Genomic DNA, 17731 nt, shown 5'->3' on the forward strand with positions numbered 1-17731 from the left:
CCCTAGGATAGTCTCTGACCATAATCCCTTTAGTTTTAGATTTATATGGCCTGTGTTCAAGTAGACCTCCGGGTGGATGGACTTTTGACAGGAACCTGTTGTTAAACACGCTTTATGTGAATCATATGAAAACATGGATAAGGGACCTCCTGGAAGATTTTAGAGGTAGTGCCCTCAGAGGGGAGGTCTGGGATGCATTAAAGGCAGGAGTGAGAGGGCAGGTTATCAACTTTTCTGCACAAGCCTGCAAACAACGGCTTATGGAAATCAACAGTTTATACCAGGAGTTGGCTGCCCTTGAAGGCCAACACATGAAGGAGGTCACAGTAGGCTATGATCCAACAGAGAATAGCAGTGGTGAAAGCTATGATCAACAGCTGTTATGCAAGGGAATTAACGGCAAGGTTTCAGGTATACAGAGTTGAGAGTTATGAATATGGGGAGGCAGTCGGTAGACTACTGGCATTGCACACCAGGCAAAGGGATGTGGATTGGAATATTGATATTATTAAAAAGGGAGATCATTCTTTGGCTTCCAAACCAGCTGATATCATTAAGGTGTTTCAGATTTTAGGTGCATTAATGGTTTACATCTGACTGTAGTGGTAAGATATAATGTACTTAAGATTTCCGTGCTTCCAAAAGTGTTCTATCTGTTGTGGGCCATCCCATTACAGTTAGAAGGATCACTACTTAAGAAATGGGATGATGGAGCTTAACTGAATTGCACTGTGCCACATGAAATATCCTGCATGAATCTTGATTCATATTGTACTTTTTTATTAGAAACATTCTAAATTTTACTAATTTATAATGTATTGGTTCTGTATATATGCGGATATTGCTCCTTTTTTAATTAAAAAAAAGTCTTCAGAGCTTTACTCACTGTAGCTGTTCCACGGGAAAGCATAGGGGTACAAGATTACATTCATTATTTGCTATCTCTACATAGGAAGCAACTGCAAAGTTCATATTTGGACTTTTAAAATATTTATTACAAACACACATCATTGGAAAGTTCAGATTTGTAATAGATATTTTAGAACTGATACATTTAAAATGTTACCTGCCTAAAGCTTATAGAAGCCCATATATATGAGCTTCCAACTGTCACCCATGAGCTGGATGGCCTCCTTAATAAGCTGTGAGCTTGATTCCAGAGCTAAAACAAAGGCATTTTGTGTTGGAAGATGTTCTCTTTATCTAGAAGACTGACCATCTACCTTGGCCCATGAACCTAATAAACTTCAAAGAGGCCCATCCTGTCTCAAGCAGATGTTGTTAATACCTGGGCACCCTATACTTGCAGCTCCTCTGCTAGTAAAAAAGCCCACAGCAAGTAAAGCAGCGAGATCAGTGGGGGAGGAGGTAGCCCCATAATCACTTTTGAGTGACCACAGAGGAAGGGATGCTGATTTCCCTCTTCACACCTCTAGGGTGGCCATAGGAGCTCTGCATAGCGGAGGAAAAGTTCTGCCATGTTGTTTTTTAGCAGGGAGAGTCATGGTGGGATTGTTTGCAGTAAAAAACAGAGGAAGTACTATAAAAGTGGATATGGTCACCCGTGGGAACTTTTACCCCATTGGTTAGAAAGTGGCCAGGATTTTCCCCCACTGACGATGTAATCGGATTTGTGTAATTGAGAAAATGACAAGGTCATCTGCACATGCAAAAAAAAGTAAACATTAAATGTAAAATTGTTTGGCCAATTCCCCACTATACTAATTTCAATTTCAGATTATTCTAGTCTACGTCTTCGAAGGCAGCCAAGTAGTTGATGAAGCAGGCACATAGCATCTGGTCTTTCAAGAGTAGTGCTTTGTTTTAAGACAGTTTATTGTGACTAAATGATACAGGGTTGAGCTGCTGGACTTAAAGCCTGCTTGATGGAAATGTAATATTTCATTCTCTACTGCCCAAAATGGCATATTTTTCAATAACGTTTGTAAACATTTAGCCTTCCACGTCCTACAAAGCAATCATATTGTTGGATTTTGTTTTAGACCCATGGTTATAGATCAGCTATATGATGGAGCTTTTCCAAGATAACAGTATTTGGCTTGCAGACAATATGTTATTGAATACAGAAGATAGAGGAGCAGACCAGTAACCTATACTTTTTATAATGTGTAAGAGATGGGGCTACTGGTGAAGGTGGTAGAACCCTATTCAAGCAGAAACAACAATGCTTGATAGGATGAAGTCACAAGCAGAACCCACATTAACCTGTTCTCAACCCTCTGGAACCTTGGCACAGTGCAGTCAGGCTTAACCTAGAGGCAATGTCTAAAGTATTTGTGCAGTACTTCAAACAGTAACACAGTGAAAACACCATAAAAGGATCCCACCCAGGATTTGACAAATAGAATAACTTTTTAATAAATTAAACAAGACCAAAATGACAAAAATCCAATCAGTACAACCGGAGACATGCAGGTTTAAGGGTATCAGTAAATATAGTGCCAAAAAGAACACTGCTTCATCTGTGAATATCTGGTCATGTTGGACTGGGACAAGTTCAAGCTGACTGCGATGAAATGAGGGCCGGTTACAGGGACTCAGCTAAGCCCGCTGAATGAAGTACTGTCAGTCCCTGTTTGCGGGGCGTTGCAAAGGTCTGCATTGAAGCTGAAGTTACACAGCTAAAGGGATCCGTCAGTTCTGAGAGGCGAGGAGACTGCAGCATGAGGACCTGCATCGAAGATGCAGTGCGCAGTTGGTGTGATGCGTCTGTTCCGAAAAGCTGTGAGGCTGTGATGCAGAGTCCGGCGTCGTCATCATGACTGTCATAGACAAAGGTTGCTAGGGTCTCAGTCACTGCAATAGTTCTGCTGAATCTACAGGCTGCAATGTGTTGCGAATCTTTGCTGAGCATCGACAATACATTGGTTTTGCTCCGGATTGCACTACTCACCTTAGGAGATGCGTTGGTTTTGCTGCATCAACACAGAGACTGCCAAAGCACCTTAGGCCCCATTTCAATGGTCCAGGAGTTGGGTGGCACCACTTGGCAGGGTAGACTCAGTGGTGGTCGAGTACAGGTCCTGGGGTCGTGATTTTTGGAGCCCTAGTGTTCCTGGGGCTCAAGTTAGGAGGCCAGCCAACTAGCCATTGGAGTCACTCTCAGGACCTGGGTTCAACAGATGTGTGTCTAGTCCTTCTCACCCAGGCAAGATGGCAGCAGGTCAACACAGCAGGGCAGCAGTCCTTCAGAACATCAGTCCAGCGAAGTGGTAGTCCTTTCCACAACACAGCAGTCCTTCTTTGCAGAGTATCCACAGGTCCAGAAGTGTATTGAAGAGGTGGTGGCTGAGGTCCAATATCTATATCAGGTGCCCTTCCTCTGGAAGTTGGGAGAAGCTTCTAGAGGTTTCCATTTGAAGTCTCCATGCATCCTGCCTAACCTGTCCCAGCTTTAGACTAACCACTTGGGGGTATGCAGCCCTTTGAATGAAGGGAGGACACAGCCTATTCAAGTGTAAGTAAGGCTGTGCCCAGTTCCACCTTCCTATCCGACCAGTGATGGTCCATCCAGGAACACCTAAGCTCTCTATTGTGTGTGGTTGTTTAGGAGAAATACACAAAGCTCAACTATCCGCTACACCAAGCCATTTGACTTAGACAGGCTACAGGCAGTAAATGACTAAGGCAGGAAAATATCAACTTTCCCACTATACCACAAGGGAGGGTTTTTAATTACGCCAAACATGAACTGGTTCCCATTTAGAAATTATAGCTTGTAATGTAATAAGGTAACACCAATGTTATCCTATGAGAGAGGTAGGGCTTGCAGTAGTAAAAAAAAAAAGCATAGGAGTTTTTCAGTACCTGGACATGCAAAACGTAAAATTACATGTCCTACATTACACTGCACCCTGACCTCTGAGCTGTCCAGGTCCTACCTTGGGGGTCACTTATATATATTAAAAAGGAAGCTTTGGGACTGGCAAAGGGTTTATTTTGCCAGATTAACATGGCAGTTTTAAACTTGATACACATCTGCAATGGTAGGCCTGGGACATGTTTAAAGGGGCTTCTTAAGTGGGTGGCTCAATCAGTGCTTCAGGACGACTATTAGCTTTGACTTACAGGCCCTGAGTACAAGTTATGCATCTGGTAGCTTCTTTTAGAAATTCCATGAATGGAATTTAGGTACTTATGGCCATTGTGTTGTGGCCACTCAAAACGTGTTGTTTACTTGGCTGGACTTTGGAGTCATCAACTCATATTCTTTGTGCGTGTCTCTAATTGTTTATAGAATGTAGAAAAAGGCTTGGTTCTTTTCTTTACTGCAAAAGGTTACTGAGACGTTTTAGGTGCCATAAGGTATGCTGTTAGCACTGACGACCTTTCAATGACTGGAAGGGTGGTAAAACTCATGAAGGTGACATTGCATTACATTAAATATAAATATATTTTTTTAAGTATGTTTATTTTGTTTAGGCATGTCAACAACAAAGTAGGGTGCAAACCCGCACCTGTACCAATTTCAAAACAGCAGGGGGAAGCAAGACATCACTGCATCAGCATATGTACACTCATTACAAGGCATCAAGCAGCAGAGTAGGTACAGGATAACATTTTGTGGAAAACAGAATGACATTACAGTACACACTTGGAGCTATGTCACTGTGTATGACTGATTACATCGTCAGCAGACATAAGGTCATGGTACTTTAACCAGCTCATCCATACCTTGAGAAATTTACATGGGCACCCCCTACTATTATAAGTGACTCTCTCCGCTGCCATGTCAATCTCAGCCTGCTAATCCCTGCCTTCTTCAAAATTCTGTATTATTACCGTCCCAGGTTTTTGGCCCGACACATCTCCTGATGGAGAGTTACATATATGCCTCAGTATTAAAACCCCCCGGTCTCTGCTTGAAGCCTCTGGGGGTGGTTATATATTTTTATATCAATTTGAAGGGCAATTAAGAAACCAAATTCTGGGTTATTTTATGATTTGTTGCATCTCTGTTATATGTGAAATGCTGTGAGTTGTCCATTTTATTGCATGATTTAAATGAACTATCAATAAACTGAACTCAACTGCAACAAGTATTGGTTGTGAATGTGTGACAACAAGAGGACATAAAAAAAATTACTTTATTGACCCAGCCTGTTTCATGGTAATAACCTTACATCATCCTCACCGGCCCACTGAAATAAATACATACGACTTTTACATTTCTGTAATCGTTTTCTCCAACCATCAGGACAAATATGGACACTCACATTCTACTCAATCCCCAAAGCAGGGTTGGCTCCTCCATGTTGCGGAAGAGTGCCGCCCCCTGCCAGCAGCAACCATTCTGAATCCTTTCACAAGGAAGGGATAATAAACTGTGTTTATTATCCCTTCCTTGTGAAAGAGGCGGGCCACAGGCTGTGACGAGCAAGGGGAGTGCTCTGTACACTCCCCTCAGAGTGCATGTGTGTTTGGCTGGCCCGAGACGGACGGCCATACACACATGCACACAGGGGTCTTTCCAGCCCAGCAACACAGTTGCTGGGCTGGATAGAGCCTGCACAGGCTCCCAATCTGCCTGCGAGTGTCCTGGCTGGGTCCTCCCAGCCAACCCTGATGCTGCTTTGAGCAGAGTCAGGATTGGCTGCAGGGCAGGCTGGGAGCCTGTGCCTGCAGGAAGAGGCGAGGAGCAGCACGGTTCTCCAGGCGGCGGTCCAGGTAAGTTTATTTTTATTTTGTTAAAATGTATTCATATTTCAACCCCTCCCTTCCTTCCCCGCATGCCACCCCACCCCCTCTAAAACCACAAGCCGTGACTGCCCCAAAGATAGTCCTTTGGCCTCAGGCCCCTCTGACAAAGAACAAACATGCATTTAAATAGCAAAGCACTTCTGTCCAAGGATATTATTCAATATATTTCTGCATTATAGATCTACAGTTTCTTCATAGTTATTCATTATGCTCTTTTATGTTGTTTTATCCACTCTTTTCTCATTGTCTCTCACTTCTCTTCACTCTTTATTTTAGGCGTGCTCATTTCTTTGTGTTTACTTCCTGTATCTTTGCATCCTGATAAAAAAACAAGCATTTGCAATGTAATAGGTCTTGCATTTGCGTGAGTTAGAGCTATTGGAATTGTAAGTTGATAACTGGACATTTCTTGCAACATAAATTGGTCAACCCTGCCTCATAATGTAGCCTTTTCCTGCCACATAATTCCAGTGGCATTGCATATAACTAAAGCACTTCCATTTACCTTCTTCCTCTGTTTGCAACAAAAAATTTAAATGTTGCCATTTTGCAACCTAATTTAAATCAACCATACTTATTCAAGTAGAATACCACTTTCACCACACCACCATCAGAGTTGCTGCATGGCTAACACAATTCCCCCCTAAAAAAGACACAAAACACACATTGGGGAGTAACAAGAGAAATAAACTAGAAGGGTGGCCCAGACATATCAAGAGTTTCCAAACAGTGAGAGTGTAACAAGGATGTTAAGTTGGCCTGAATCATGGTCATAATTGCAATAAGGAGAGATTAATAAACATTTACAATTATCATATAGACAGAATAAAAACCTTTTTCAGAAATAAACCTTTGGCATTAGACTGCAATTATAAATTAAGCACTGCTAGCTAAAGGGGTTAAAAGTGATTGGACATATATTAAAAATGTCCCAGGTGGCTTTGGGGTAATGGTGCCTCGGTATTCACATTGAACTGCAAAATCCGTGCGTTGCGAAGGACAGCTTTAGGCACCAGCATGTGACTATTTACAAACTAAGCACTCCGCTAAAGAGGTTAAAAGTGGCTGTACATATATATTTAAAATACCAGAGCTGGCTTTAGCATAATGGTGCCTCAGTATTCACATTGAACTGCAACTGCAAAGGAAAGCCTTAGGCACCGGCATGGGATTATTTACTAATTAAGCTCTATTGTCACATACTATGGACACGGAGTAAGATTTAAAAAAAACAAAAAAAAAACTACGATTAACGGTAATAATTTCAATTATAATAAAAATATAATCAATTGACACAGGTGAAATCTTTTAAACTAGAACTGAATTAATCAGAATTATTTTGCGTAAGTGTGTTAAGTCAAAGAACGCTGTTAAAACAAGCTATACGATACAACTATCACAAAATTACTCACCAACTATAAAACTAAGTAAATGCCAGCCCAACAGACGATAAAGCGTTCTAACGCAGCAGCACTTTCTTGCGCATACAAAACCAATCTCAAAAGAAAGCACTGCTACATTATAGCGATATATTACTGTTGCTACAATTTAATATTATATATGTTGTTTTATGTCACGTTCTGCATAAATGTATTTTTAAACGCAAACTTTTAAGTGTTTATCTGCTTATTTTGTAACCACGCAGCTCCAATTACTGTATAAACACACAAAAATGAGTTGTTTAAAATTTATTTAAACACCACTACTACATGTTTCACTTTATTACTTGTGCTACCACCTGGACAAACCCAGTGTTTATATTCAGCAACATGAGTGTAAAACATGGACAAGTACATGCTCCAAAGTAACCTCAAAAGAAAGCGCTGCTACATTATAGCGCTTTGTTACAGTTGCTATATGTTATAATACAATTTTATAGTGTGCAACTATAATAAAGCGCTATAATATAGCAGCACTTCTTTTGAGATTGTCTTTTGAACATGTACTCGTCTGTGGTGTGCACTTATGTTGTTGGATAAAAACAGTGGTGTTATTCCAGGTGGTAGCACAAGTGAAAAGCACATAAAGTGCTATAATGTAGCAGAGCTTTCTTTAGTGTACAAAGGTAATCACAAAAGAAAGCGCTGCTACAATATAGCACTTTTTTACAAGTGCTACATTATAACATAATATTTTGTTGGATGTCTATATGGCGTAATTGTATTTTTAAAAGCTACCTTTAGTGTGTTTATCTGCTTATTTTGTCACTATGAAGCTCCGTTTACCATATAAACACACAAAAAGTTGTTTTTTAACCCCTTTGCTGCCCATCCTTTCCCCCTCCTGTGCCGAGCCTTTATTTATTTTTTGCTATTTGGGGCAGTTCACGCTTAGGCCCTCATAACTTTTTGTCCACATAAGCTATCCACACAAAATGTGTGTCCTTTTTTCCAACATCCTAGGGATTCTAGGGGTACCCAGAGTTTGTGAGTTCCCCTAGAGGAGACCAAAAAGTAGCCAAAATACAACTAAAATTCAGTTTTTTTAATCAAAAATGGGGAACGAGGGCTGCAGAAGAATGCATGTGCTTTTTCCCTGAAAATGGCATCAACTAAGGGTTTGCGGTTCTAAAATCAGCATCTTTCCAGCTTTCAGGAACAGGCCGACTTGAATCACAAAACCACACTTTTCAACACAATTTTGGCATTTTACTGGGACATACCCCATTTTTACTATTTTTTGTGCTTTCAGCCTCCTTCCAGTTAGTGACAGAAATGGGTATGAAACCAATGTGGAGCCCAGACAGCTAAACATTTCTGAAAAGTAGACAAAATTCTGATTTCAGCAAGGGGTAATTTGTATTGATCCTTCAAGGTGTTCCTAACAGCTAAAAAAAAAAAAATATTGAAATTGAGGTGAATAAAGAGCCATTTCTGTCCACGTTTTCTTATATAAATTTTCTCCAGCTATGGCAGATATTTGAAAGCAATATACCGTTACATCTGCTGGACTCTTCTGGTTGTGGGGATATATAGGGCTTGTAAGTTCATCAAGAACCCTAGGTACCCAGAGCCAATAAATGAGCTGCACCTTACATTGGATTTTCATTTTATACCGGGTATTCAGCAATTTATTTGGTGAAATATAAAGAGTGAAAAATAGGTATCAAGGAAACCTTTGTATTTCCTAAATGAGCACAAGATAAGGTGTTGAGAAGCAGTGGTTATTTGCGCATCTCTGAATCCTGGGGTCCCCATACTAGCATGTGAATTACAGTGCATTTCTCAAATAGACTTCTTTTTTACACACTGTCTTACATTTGGATGGGAAAAATGTAGAGAAAGACAAGGGGAAATAACACTTGTTCTTCTATTCTGTGTTCCCGCAAGTCTCCAGATAAAAATGGTACTCACTTGTGTGAGTAGGTCTAGGGCCCGCGACAGGAAACGCAACATGGACACATCACATTTTTACATTGAAATCTAACGTGTTTTTTGGAAAGTGCCTGGCAGTGGATTTTGGCCTCCAGCTCATCCGGCGCCTAGGGAAACCTACCAAACCTGTACATTTTTTAAAAGTAGACACCTAAAGGAATTCAGATTGGAGTGACTTGTGGGGCTCTCAACAGGTTCTGTTACCCAAAATTCTTTGAAATCTCAAAATTGGGCATAAAAAATACTTCTTCCTCACGTTCCTGTGATAGAAAGTTCTAGAATCTGAGAGGAGCCACAAATTTTCTTCCACCCAGCATTCCCCCAAGTCTCCCAATAAAAATGGTACCTCATTTGTGTTGGTAGGACTAGTGCTTGCAACAGGAAACGCCCTAAAATGCAACATGGACACATCAAATTTTTACATTGAAAACTGACATGTTTTTATGGAAAGTGCCTAGCTGTGGTTTTTGGTCTCTAGCTCAGTCGGCACATAGGAAAACTTACCAAACCTGTGAATTTTTGAAAACTAGACACCTAGGGGAACCTAGAATGGGATAACTTGTGGATCTCTCACCAGGTTCTGTTACCCAGAATCCTTTGCAAACCTCAAAATGTGGCCAAAGAAAACACTTTTTCTTCAAATTTCGGTCATAGAAAGTTCTGGAATCTGAGAGCAGCCACACATTTCCTTCCAACCAGCATTCCCCCAAGTCTCCCGATAAAAATGGTACCTCACTTGTGTGGGTAGGCATAGTGCCCAACCCTGTTTAAAAAAAAAACAATCTTCCCTAGTGTCTAGTGGGATTTCTGCCCCCCTTGCCTAAGGGGTCGCGTCCCTTAATCAACAAGAAAACATCCCTGGTGTCTAGTGGCTCGATTCACGCTATCGTGGAGCAGGAATCCATTCAAAACAGGCACAGGGGGAAAGGAAAAACGTTCCTTTCCCCCTGTGTCTGTTCCCCCCCTCCAACCACCCCCAGGAGAAGGACTCACCTGAAAAGTTCCTCTCTTTTGACGCACGCCCCCGGCAGCATGTGATGACATCAGCATGCTGTGAGCGTGCCAACATCATCAGGGTGGCCCACAGGGGGAGTGCTAGTGCACCACCTGTGGGTCGGGTGCAATACGAGCTGGTCTCACTCTCAGCACACAGGGAGCCCATTACCGAGGGCGAGACCAGCTTGTGCATGGAACCCAAAGGGTTCAAATACATTCACACACAACTGCAACAAAAAACAACCATGACATTAAAAAAACAAACACTACCTAAAAATGATATAAAAACTACAACCATGAGTGAAGACACACAAACAATCATACGCTTTTAAAAATGCATTTACGTTTATCTGTGACAGAAACAACTAAAAAACAGGAATAAACAATGGAAGTAAACTGGTCGGCATTCAAGTAGCTCCAATATTGCTGAGTGCAATCATGCTGTACAGGGGATAAAAAGAAAAAATAATCCAGAAACCATGCTAAAAACCTGGTGCTGCGTATGTTTTCAGTAGTTGGCCGGTGCTCTCGAGGAGGGCAAAACACCAGAAAAGGCATGACGTTTGCATGCCTTTCACTAATGAAATCAAGAGAATTTTAAAACGCAAGCCTGCAAACGAATGGAAGTGATGGGCGTAACATGGGCGTGGTTAAAAGCCCACATAGATACCAACACGTTGGAAAAGCAGTGCTTGTGCGCTGCTATGCTCAACCTAAAAAGACCTGCTGTTATGCCAACCTAATAATGTTGCTTCTCCCCCCCACCGCTCTTCAAGCTCTAAGGAACTAATTATTTTCCCTGTATCAGTGAGCACATCAAGATGAGGGGATATCCACAAATACAAGTTGACACAATGGTAATGCTTCTTTATTTCAGCCAAGGCAGTTTGATTGTGTCTTGCTGTGCATGGCCTTCTGGCAGCCGTCATGTACACAGTGTCCAATGCTGTGCGCACTGTCCCACTCAAATGCTATTTCAGCTGCCTTCCACGTGGTGCACCGTAAGCATTGGGTAGCTTACTGTGATTGCCAGGAAAGCTTTCACTAGAGCTTGTTGAGTGACAGAGGCACCTTTACATATTCTCAATCTTACTTACAAGTGCCTCTCAAAAACAGCTCCATGTTCCCTAACAACCCCCTACATTTAGATCACCATCATATTTACGCGCAGCCATCATCACTGGCTCTCTTTTCCACATTTGCTAGCTGCAGAGGTCAACATTGCCCATTCCAGACCTTGATACCTTGCAGACAAATGCTACCTTGCGTGGACATCCTCCTTACTCTACAGTGAATCAGATTCAGCATTCTTGTAGGATCAGCATTCCACATGTGGCTCGGAAGAATGTGCCACCCTGTTTCATATGGCTTTTATGTAATTTACTCCCAGTGAATGTGGCAACCAGAGAGTCTATAAGAGGTGCTTCATGTGTTTTTTCTGGTTTTCGAAAGCAGTGCTCTGGGATCTACTGGATAGGCGGTACAACAAAGTGTACTCCTATCTGTAGATGAAGGTGGCTACAATCCCCTTGTATAAGGCTATGGAGAGATAATGGTTGGTGGAAGGTGATTAAAATGCAGGGCTGCAAGCTTTTTAACCTGTACCCAAGACAGCAAAGCAGCCTACATGCCCTTTCTTGCATAATGTTTGCAGTTTCCATAACTTGTCCCCTTGAACCTCCTGCACCCCTCAAATGTTTGTGTGCGCTTTGTGTTTCTGACCTGGTATATGAGTGTTTGGCAAGTGTAATATTTTAGTATTCTATTTTGCTTACCCATGTGCATACCCTGATTTCACGTTCCTTCTTTCAATGATAAGACTCATTTTCTATTTGGTTAGCTGCCCTTTGTGATGCTGAATATTCCTTTATTTGGAAATGGATCCTCCAACCTGTACCCAACTGATTAATGTTATGGTATAATTTAGAGTAACCTTCATTTCACATGATAAACTGTTTTCTGAATATATTTTTACGAGCTGCTTATATTTAAAAATGTGAAGTGTGTAGTCTTTTAAACTGGATCATCTGTTATTCGTTCATGTTGTTGGTCTTTTATAAGGTATCAAAAACCACCACATACAAGTTAGATGTTCAGAAATAAATTCCCGTTTTCAGCGCAATTAACGTCTGTAACCTAGTCCCACGTTAGGTGCACAATTTTCCATAACTACAAATACTGGAGAGTCACCTCGCTAAACCTAAGCAAACATTAGTATTGTGATCATTCTTGCACCCTATCAGAGAGCTGTATCACATGGAGTACACACCAGATCATAATGTATTTGTTTAATTACTATATTCTAGCTTCAGGAGTCTCACTGTGCTTCCATGAATGGACACCCATGTTGATGATTAATTCTGTCTTTTTGGTTAATGTAAAGATAGGAGTAATGCTGATAGCAAGTAACAGTTCGATTACTCAATTGAATGTGTGAATGGCTTGTAGGGCGGGTTTCCTGCTCCAGCTGTGCATTTTCCATTTTGGAATTATATCAGATGTGAGTCTACCCTAGGAACCTCAAATTACCTGTATCAGTACTAGCTACCATTTTAAGTAGGAGAACAAAAGTAAACATATCTCTTATTATAAAATGAAAACAAAGGTGCAGCCTCTGTAGCATTCCTGCAGTAACGTCTTCTACTGGAAGAGGGCACCAGGTTCATAAGGCTGAAATCACAGTCAGTTTGCAATGGAATATTGGAACCCCTTCTTTCATGATCTTCACTGGTTACCTGGTCTAAGGAATAGTACATGGAAAGCAACATAGGAGCTGCTCAGAATACCTGACTAAAGGTAGACCTACTAAAGAATGCTGTAGTCTAGGCTTTGATTTTACTGTTGCAGTCGTTAGTCATGTACACCTAAAGGTGAGCTGATCAGAAAACTGTGGTTTGGTCATTGTGTTCTCTTTTGCCCCTCTCAGGTACAAAAATAGAGAAGCAGGATGGGGAAGCAGAACAGCAAGCTTCGTCCAGAGGTGCTGCAGGATCTTCGAGAGAACACCGAATTCACAGACCATGAGCTTCAAGAGTGGTATAAAGGCTTTCTAAAGGATTGTCCTACTGGGCACTTGACTGTTGATGAGTTCAAAAAGATCTATGCAAACTTCTTCCCCTATGGCGATGCTTCAAAGTTTGCAGAACATGTGTTTCGCACCTTCGATACCAATGGTGATGGGACAATCGACTTCCGGGAATTCATTATTGCCCTCAGTGTTACTTCTCGAGGAAAGCTTGAACAAAAGCTGAAGTGGGCATTTAGTATGTATGATCTCGACGGAAATGGCTACATAAGTCGAGGGGAGATGCTTGAAATAGTTCAGGTAAAAGCGTTTTTTCATTCTAAACTATTTGTACTCATATTGTTTGTCTATCCAGAACTAAAGAAACTGGTGTTTTCTGGCCCAATACGCATATAGAACAATTTATGTAATACATCAATCCCCTTACCTTTTTTAAAATCAGTAAATTCTATCCAGGATGGCCTAACAGGAGGTTTCTGTTCATCACCTATGGTAGCTTTCGTCATCATTATTTCTTTGGGTTTGCATTAATATGTGTAAGCTGCAGTGCGAGGCAAACAAGGCATGACCGGCCTTACTGGGTTACTTGCTGAGATTGTAAGCAGTTTCTTAATAGTCATAGTCTTGTAGTCTTGAGTGTATTTTGTTAAGAAACCTAACTTTGCCATTGCTCGATGAGGCGTTCATATAAGCTGAACTAAATATTGACTCTGCTCATTCCACTTCATTTAGATGATTCTAAGTAAAGATGGATCATTTTTGGAGATGGAAGATTCTTTGTGTTCCTATATAGGTTTCTGTTGCTTAAAAATGTGGTTTCGGTTCCTGGATGTAATTATCGTTGTACTTGCTCAATACTTAATGGTTAATCGGATGTCTAAAAAAAATACAAAAACGCGTGTGTGTGTGTGTGTGTATATATATATATATATATATATATATACACAATACAGCTAGTACAGTATACAGTACTAGCTAAAATGGTAGCTAGTACTGATACAGGTAATTTGAGGTTCCTAGGGTAGACTCACATCTGATATAATTCCAAAATGGAAAATGCACAGCTGGAGCAGGAAACCCGCCCTACAAGCCATTCACACATTCAATTGAGTAATCGAACTGTTACTTGCTATCAGCATTACTATATATATATATATATATATATATATATATATATATATATTATTTACTTTAAAAAAAAGTTACAGGGACGTTATATTCAGGCTCCCAGTTTAAACATACAAAACCATAGAAAATCACCTGTTAGAGTTGTCTCAAGTCAAGTAACTATAACTCATGCCAGGCCCTGCCGGCACCCCCCTATAGCCACCAAACATTGCGCCATGCATGGCCAAAAGCCATGCTTGGTGGGGTTGGCTGCAGGGCCTGGCCTGGGACCAGTTCCTGTGGCCAAACCCCCTTAACCACCCAAGACCATGCTGGGCATGGCCTTTAGCCCCACTCCCCGGCCCATTGCAGCTCCAGGGACCCCATCCCCTGGGGCTTGGTCTTCAATATATGGGGGAGGGGATGGGGGCCATGCAACCCCACTCTCCCATCTTATTTTAGCCCATCCTCCAGGGCCCGGCCTTAATATATATATATATTTTGGGGGGAGTTGGGCTGTATGGGCCCCCTTCCCGGGCTGATCTTGGCCCCCATTTCCCAGGGCCAGGCCATTTGTGCTGGGTGCCCCACAGGGCACCCACTGTGTAAATGGGACAGCATGGGCAGTCTGAAGTCCCCAGCAGTCCCAGCCAGCGCCACATCTCCTGCAGGAGCCAGCTTTGCTGTGACAGAGAGGGAGCAACTAAACATGCAGCTCGCTCTCTGTGAGAGCAATCATTTCCTCTGTTTCTTTATCCTTATGTCTGCAGGCAAGGAAACAGGGGAAACCTACGCTCGCGTCAAATGAGAGCTGTTTGACAGCTCTCACTTTCTGCAAGAGGAGTGTTTGCACTGACTTGTCCTAGGGGTGGGAACCCTGGGACATAGCAGAAGCTGACTCTGGAGGGTGGCAGTCTCATTATTTAAATTCAGCTGCCAGGAGGTGGTGGTCCACGGGGCTGTAGAAGGGCTGCCTGGCCCCTCTGCATTCATTATTACTTGCAGCTTGAGAGGTTCTAGGAAAAAAGGTGGTGAGTTCTCACTTAAGGAATCATTGAAAAAAAGCACAATGCCTCAATGATAATTTATTTGCATCCAGAACAATAAAAGAAAAGATCAGTTCCATGAAATTATAATTCTTGTTACTATATGGCAGTCATTGGACAGAAGATAAGATCCAGAGACCAACAGTTCGATAGTTCAGTCAACTAGTACCAAGGTTGAAAAAGTATCATGTGAACAAAAAATTGTTTTAATAGCGAAGCAGCCAGGTAAGAAAAAATTAAATCAAAGGGCACAATTCGGTGACGGAACAGCCACAGCCAACACGTGTTTCGCCCCTTATGCGGGTAAGCGGGGGCTTTTTCAAGGCTGTAAAAGAAATATGTATGTATAATAAAAGTCACAAAGTAAGTAGTGATGATAACAAATTATAGGATTGCTTTCCATGCAAGTCATGCTGAGCAAAATTTGCTCCTTCTTGGTAAAACCAGTGATTTAGGTAGTGTGGTCCATGGCAAACTCCCAATTTAGGCCAAGTGCTGAAATCATAAATGGTATCAAGATGTGATAAAGCCATGAGTGAAATTAGCAGGAAACATTTTACCACTTCTTGGTAAATTCAAAGACTGAAGAGATAAAGTGAAAATATTATTAGCCAGTCGAAAGTAATGGGTAGATAAAACGCATGCTGGCACACACGTGATATTAGTGCAAACATGAAGTCAGCAGAGATACATGCGGGCAGGTGCTAATAAGGATACCTTGTGAAAAAAGATTTACATCACCAAAAATACTGAGTCACATACATTGGTTAAATACCTAGTTCAAATCATTATGAGAAAACTTCTGGCAGCTATTGTCATTAGTACGAAAAAATAATCTAAGCAAGGGAACAAGTTTTGAGAACATATCAATGGTATACAGTATTTCATAACTAATACCAAAATAGCCTGAGAATAATTGAGTATTTAAAACAACGGGCTCTCTCCCTCATGAATCAAAGCACAAATGTAAATAAATCGATAATGCGAGCATAGATGCATATCAAACCAAAGAGAAAGAGACATAGTATGACTAATCGATATGAGCAATATGCTCATTGTTCACAAAACGCCAAAAAGAAACCCTATTTGCCCATGTCACAAATATTAAAATGCCAACAATTAAGAGATGGATAAGCATCCAAGAGGAAGTGAGACAGTATCTTGATCTTGCCGCATGAGAATAAATTAGGGTAACATGCTCGTGATCACAATAAACATTTGCAACAGAATATGTTACTCCCCGTATCCCATAGAAACAAACTTTCAGGAGATTAAAAGCTAAGCTATGTAGATCGAGTACGAATTAGTGCGGATTAGAGAAACAATCAATGAGGTAGAATTTTATTACCTAATGTCGTGGTCAGCAAGCAATCAAAAAATTACCGGAAAGTCTCCCTCGAGTCCTGCGTAGAATCGCACTAGCTCGTGTGGCTAGAACGCGATATGAAGCACAGGCGCGTCCTTTCACCGTTACGTGGGTAACGAAATAGAGAAAGGACTCGACATACTCAATACGACAAAATAATGGCAGCCATATTGGAGGAGAACAATGCGGCAGGAAACTATAACTATAACTATAACTATAACTAAACAACCAGCAAAAATGAGGTCAGAAAAAGAGAAGGAGGAAGGCAAAAAGTCTGGGGATAACCCTGCAGAAGGGCCATTTCCAACAGCAGCCAATCAGACATCTGCAGATCTCTGCACAAGCTCTTATTCACGAAGTTGTGGGGGAGGATACGCAGCCATAGGTTTACAAATTTAGATTTTTTAAAATTTCTCTAAAAATTCTGAATGGATTAACACCAAATAACAAAAAGTTTAATCTGCATACCAAAAGCTACCGTTCTGCCACATTTTGGTGTAATTCCATCAGGCTGTAGTTGTGTTCAAAACTCATATGGGAATTAACCTAGGAAACACATTTTTCTACCCCTTCCCCCTTTTTCTCGCCCCCGCTTGATGGACCACACAAAACTTTCATTTGTACCTGCTTTTCACTCAGGAAGCAGGAAGGAAACACCTCTGCAAGTACAAGGTGAAACGAAAATATGGATTGCGAAGGAAAAAGGACAGTTGGGGCGGGCCCTAGACCGTGCGTTAACCCAATCCTATCAATATATATATCGGGGGTGGGCGAAGAATTCCACTCCTCCAGTGGAGTTTTGCCCGCTTCGTACGCAGTTCCAAAAAACTCTGTGAAGCGACGTGGAGCAGTTTTTTTCTCTCGTTTGGCTCACCAATGCTAAGTTGCTGAGCAAGGGAAATCGCTATGTTGGGGGGGGGGGGCACAAGCAAGATTTCTGAATGCAGGCGGCCACAGCAGGTCGCTCCTGCCCGCATTGAGAAAGCTACCATTCGCATTAAGGCAACTGCTGCTCGAGTAAATAATCTACTTGAGCAGCAAAAAGAAGTTAGCACCCTCTGGCTTTCCGCGTGACGCTGTTCGTGCTGACTTTACA

General features: G+C 41.6%; 1 protein-coding gene across 2 annotated transcripts in view; it reads left to right on the top strand.

The window, feature by feature from the left end:
* Positions 1–17731, top strand: part of HPCAL1 (hippocalcin like 1) — a 1255899-nt gene that overhangs the window by 1145952 nt on the left and 92216 nt on the right. For both annotated transcript variants that reach the window (XM_069235927.1, XM_069235926.1), the window contains one exon: positions 13018–13416. In XM_069235927.1, the coding sequence (XP_069092028.1) occupies positions 13039–13416 (378 nt within the window). In that variant the 5' untranslated portion in view covers positions 13018–13038. The remainder of the gene's footprint in view (positions 1–13017; positions 13417–17731) is intronic.

The sequence above is a fragment of the Pleurodeles waltl genome, chromosome 5 (genome assembly GCF_031143425.1).
Source record: "Pleurodeles waltl isolate 20211129_DDA chromosome 5, aPleWal1.hap1.20221129, whole genome shotgun sequence".
Classification (NCBI taxonomy): domain Eukaryota; kingdom Metazoa; phylum Chordata; class Amphibia; order Caudata; family Salamandridae; genus Pleurodeles; species Pleurodeles waltl.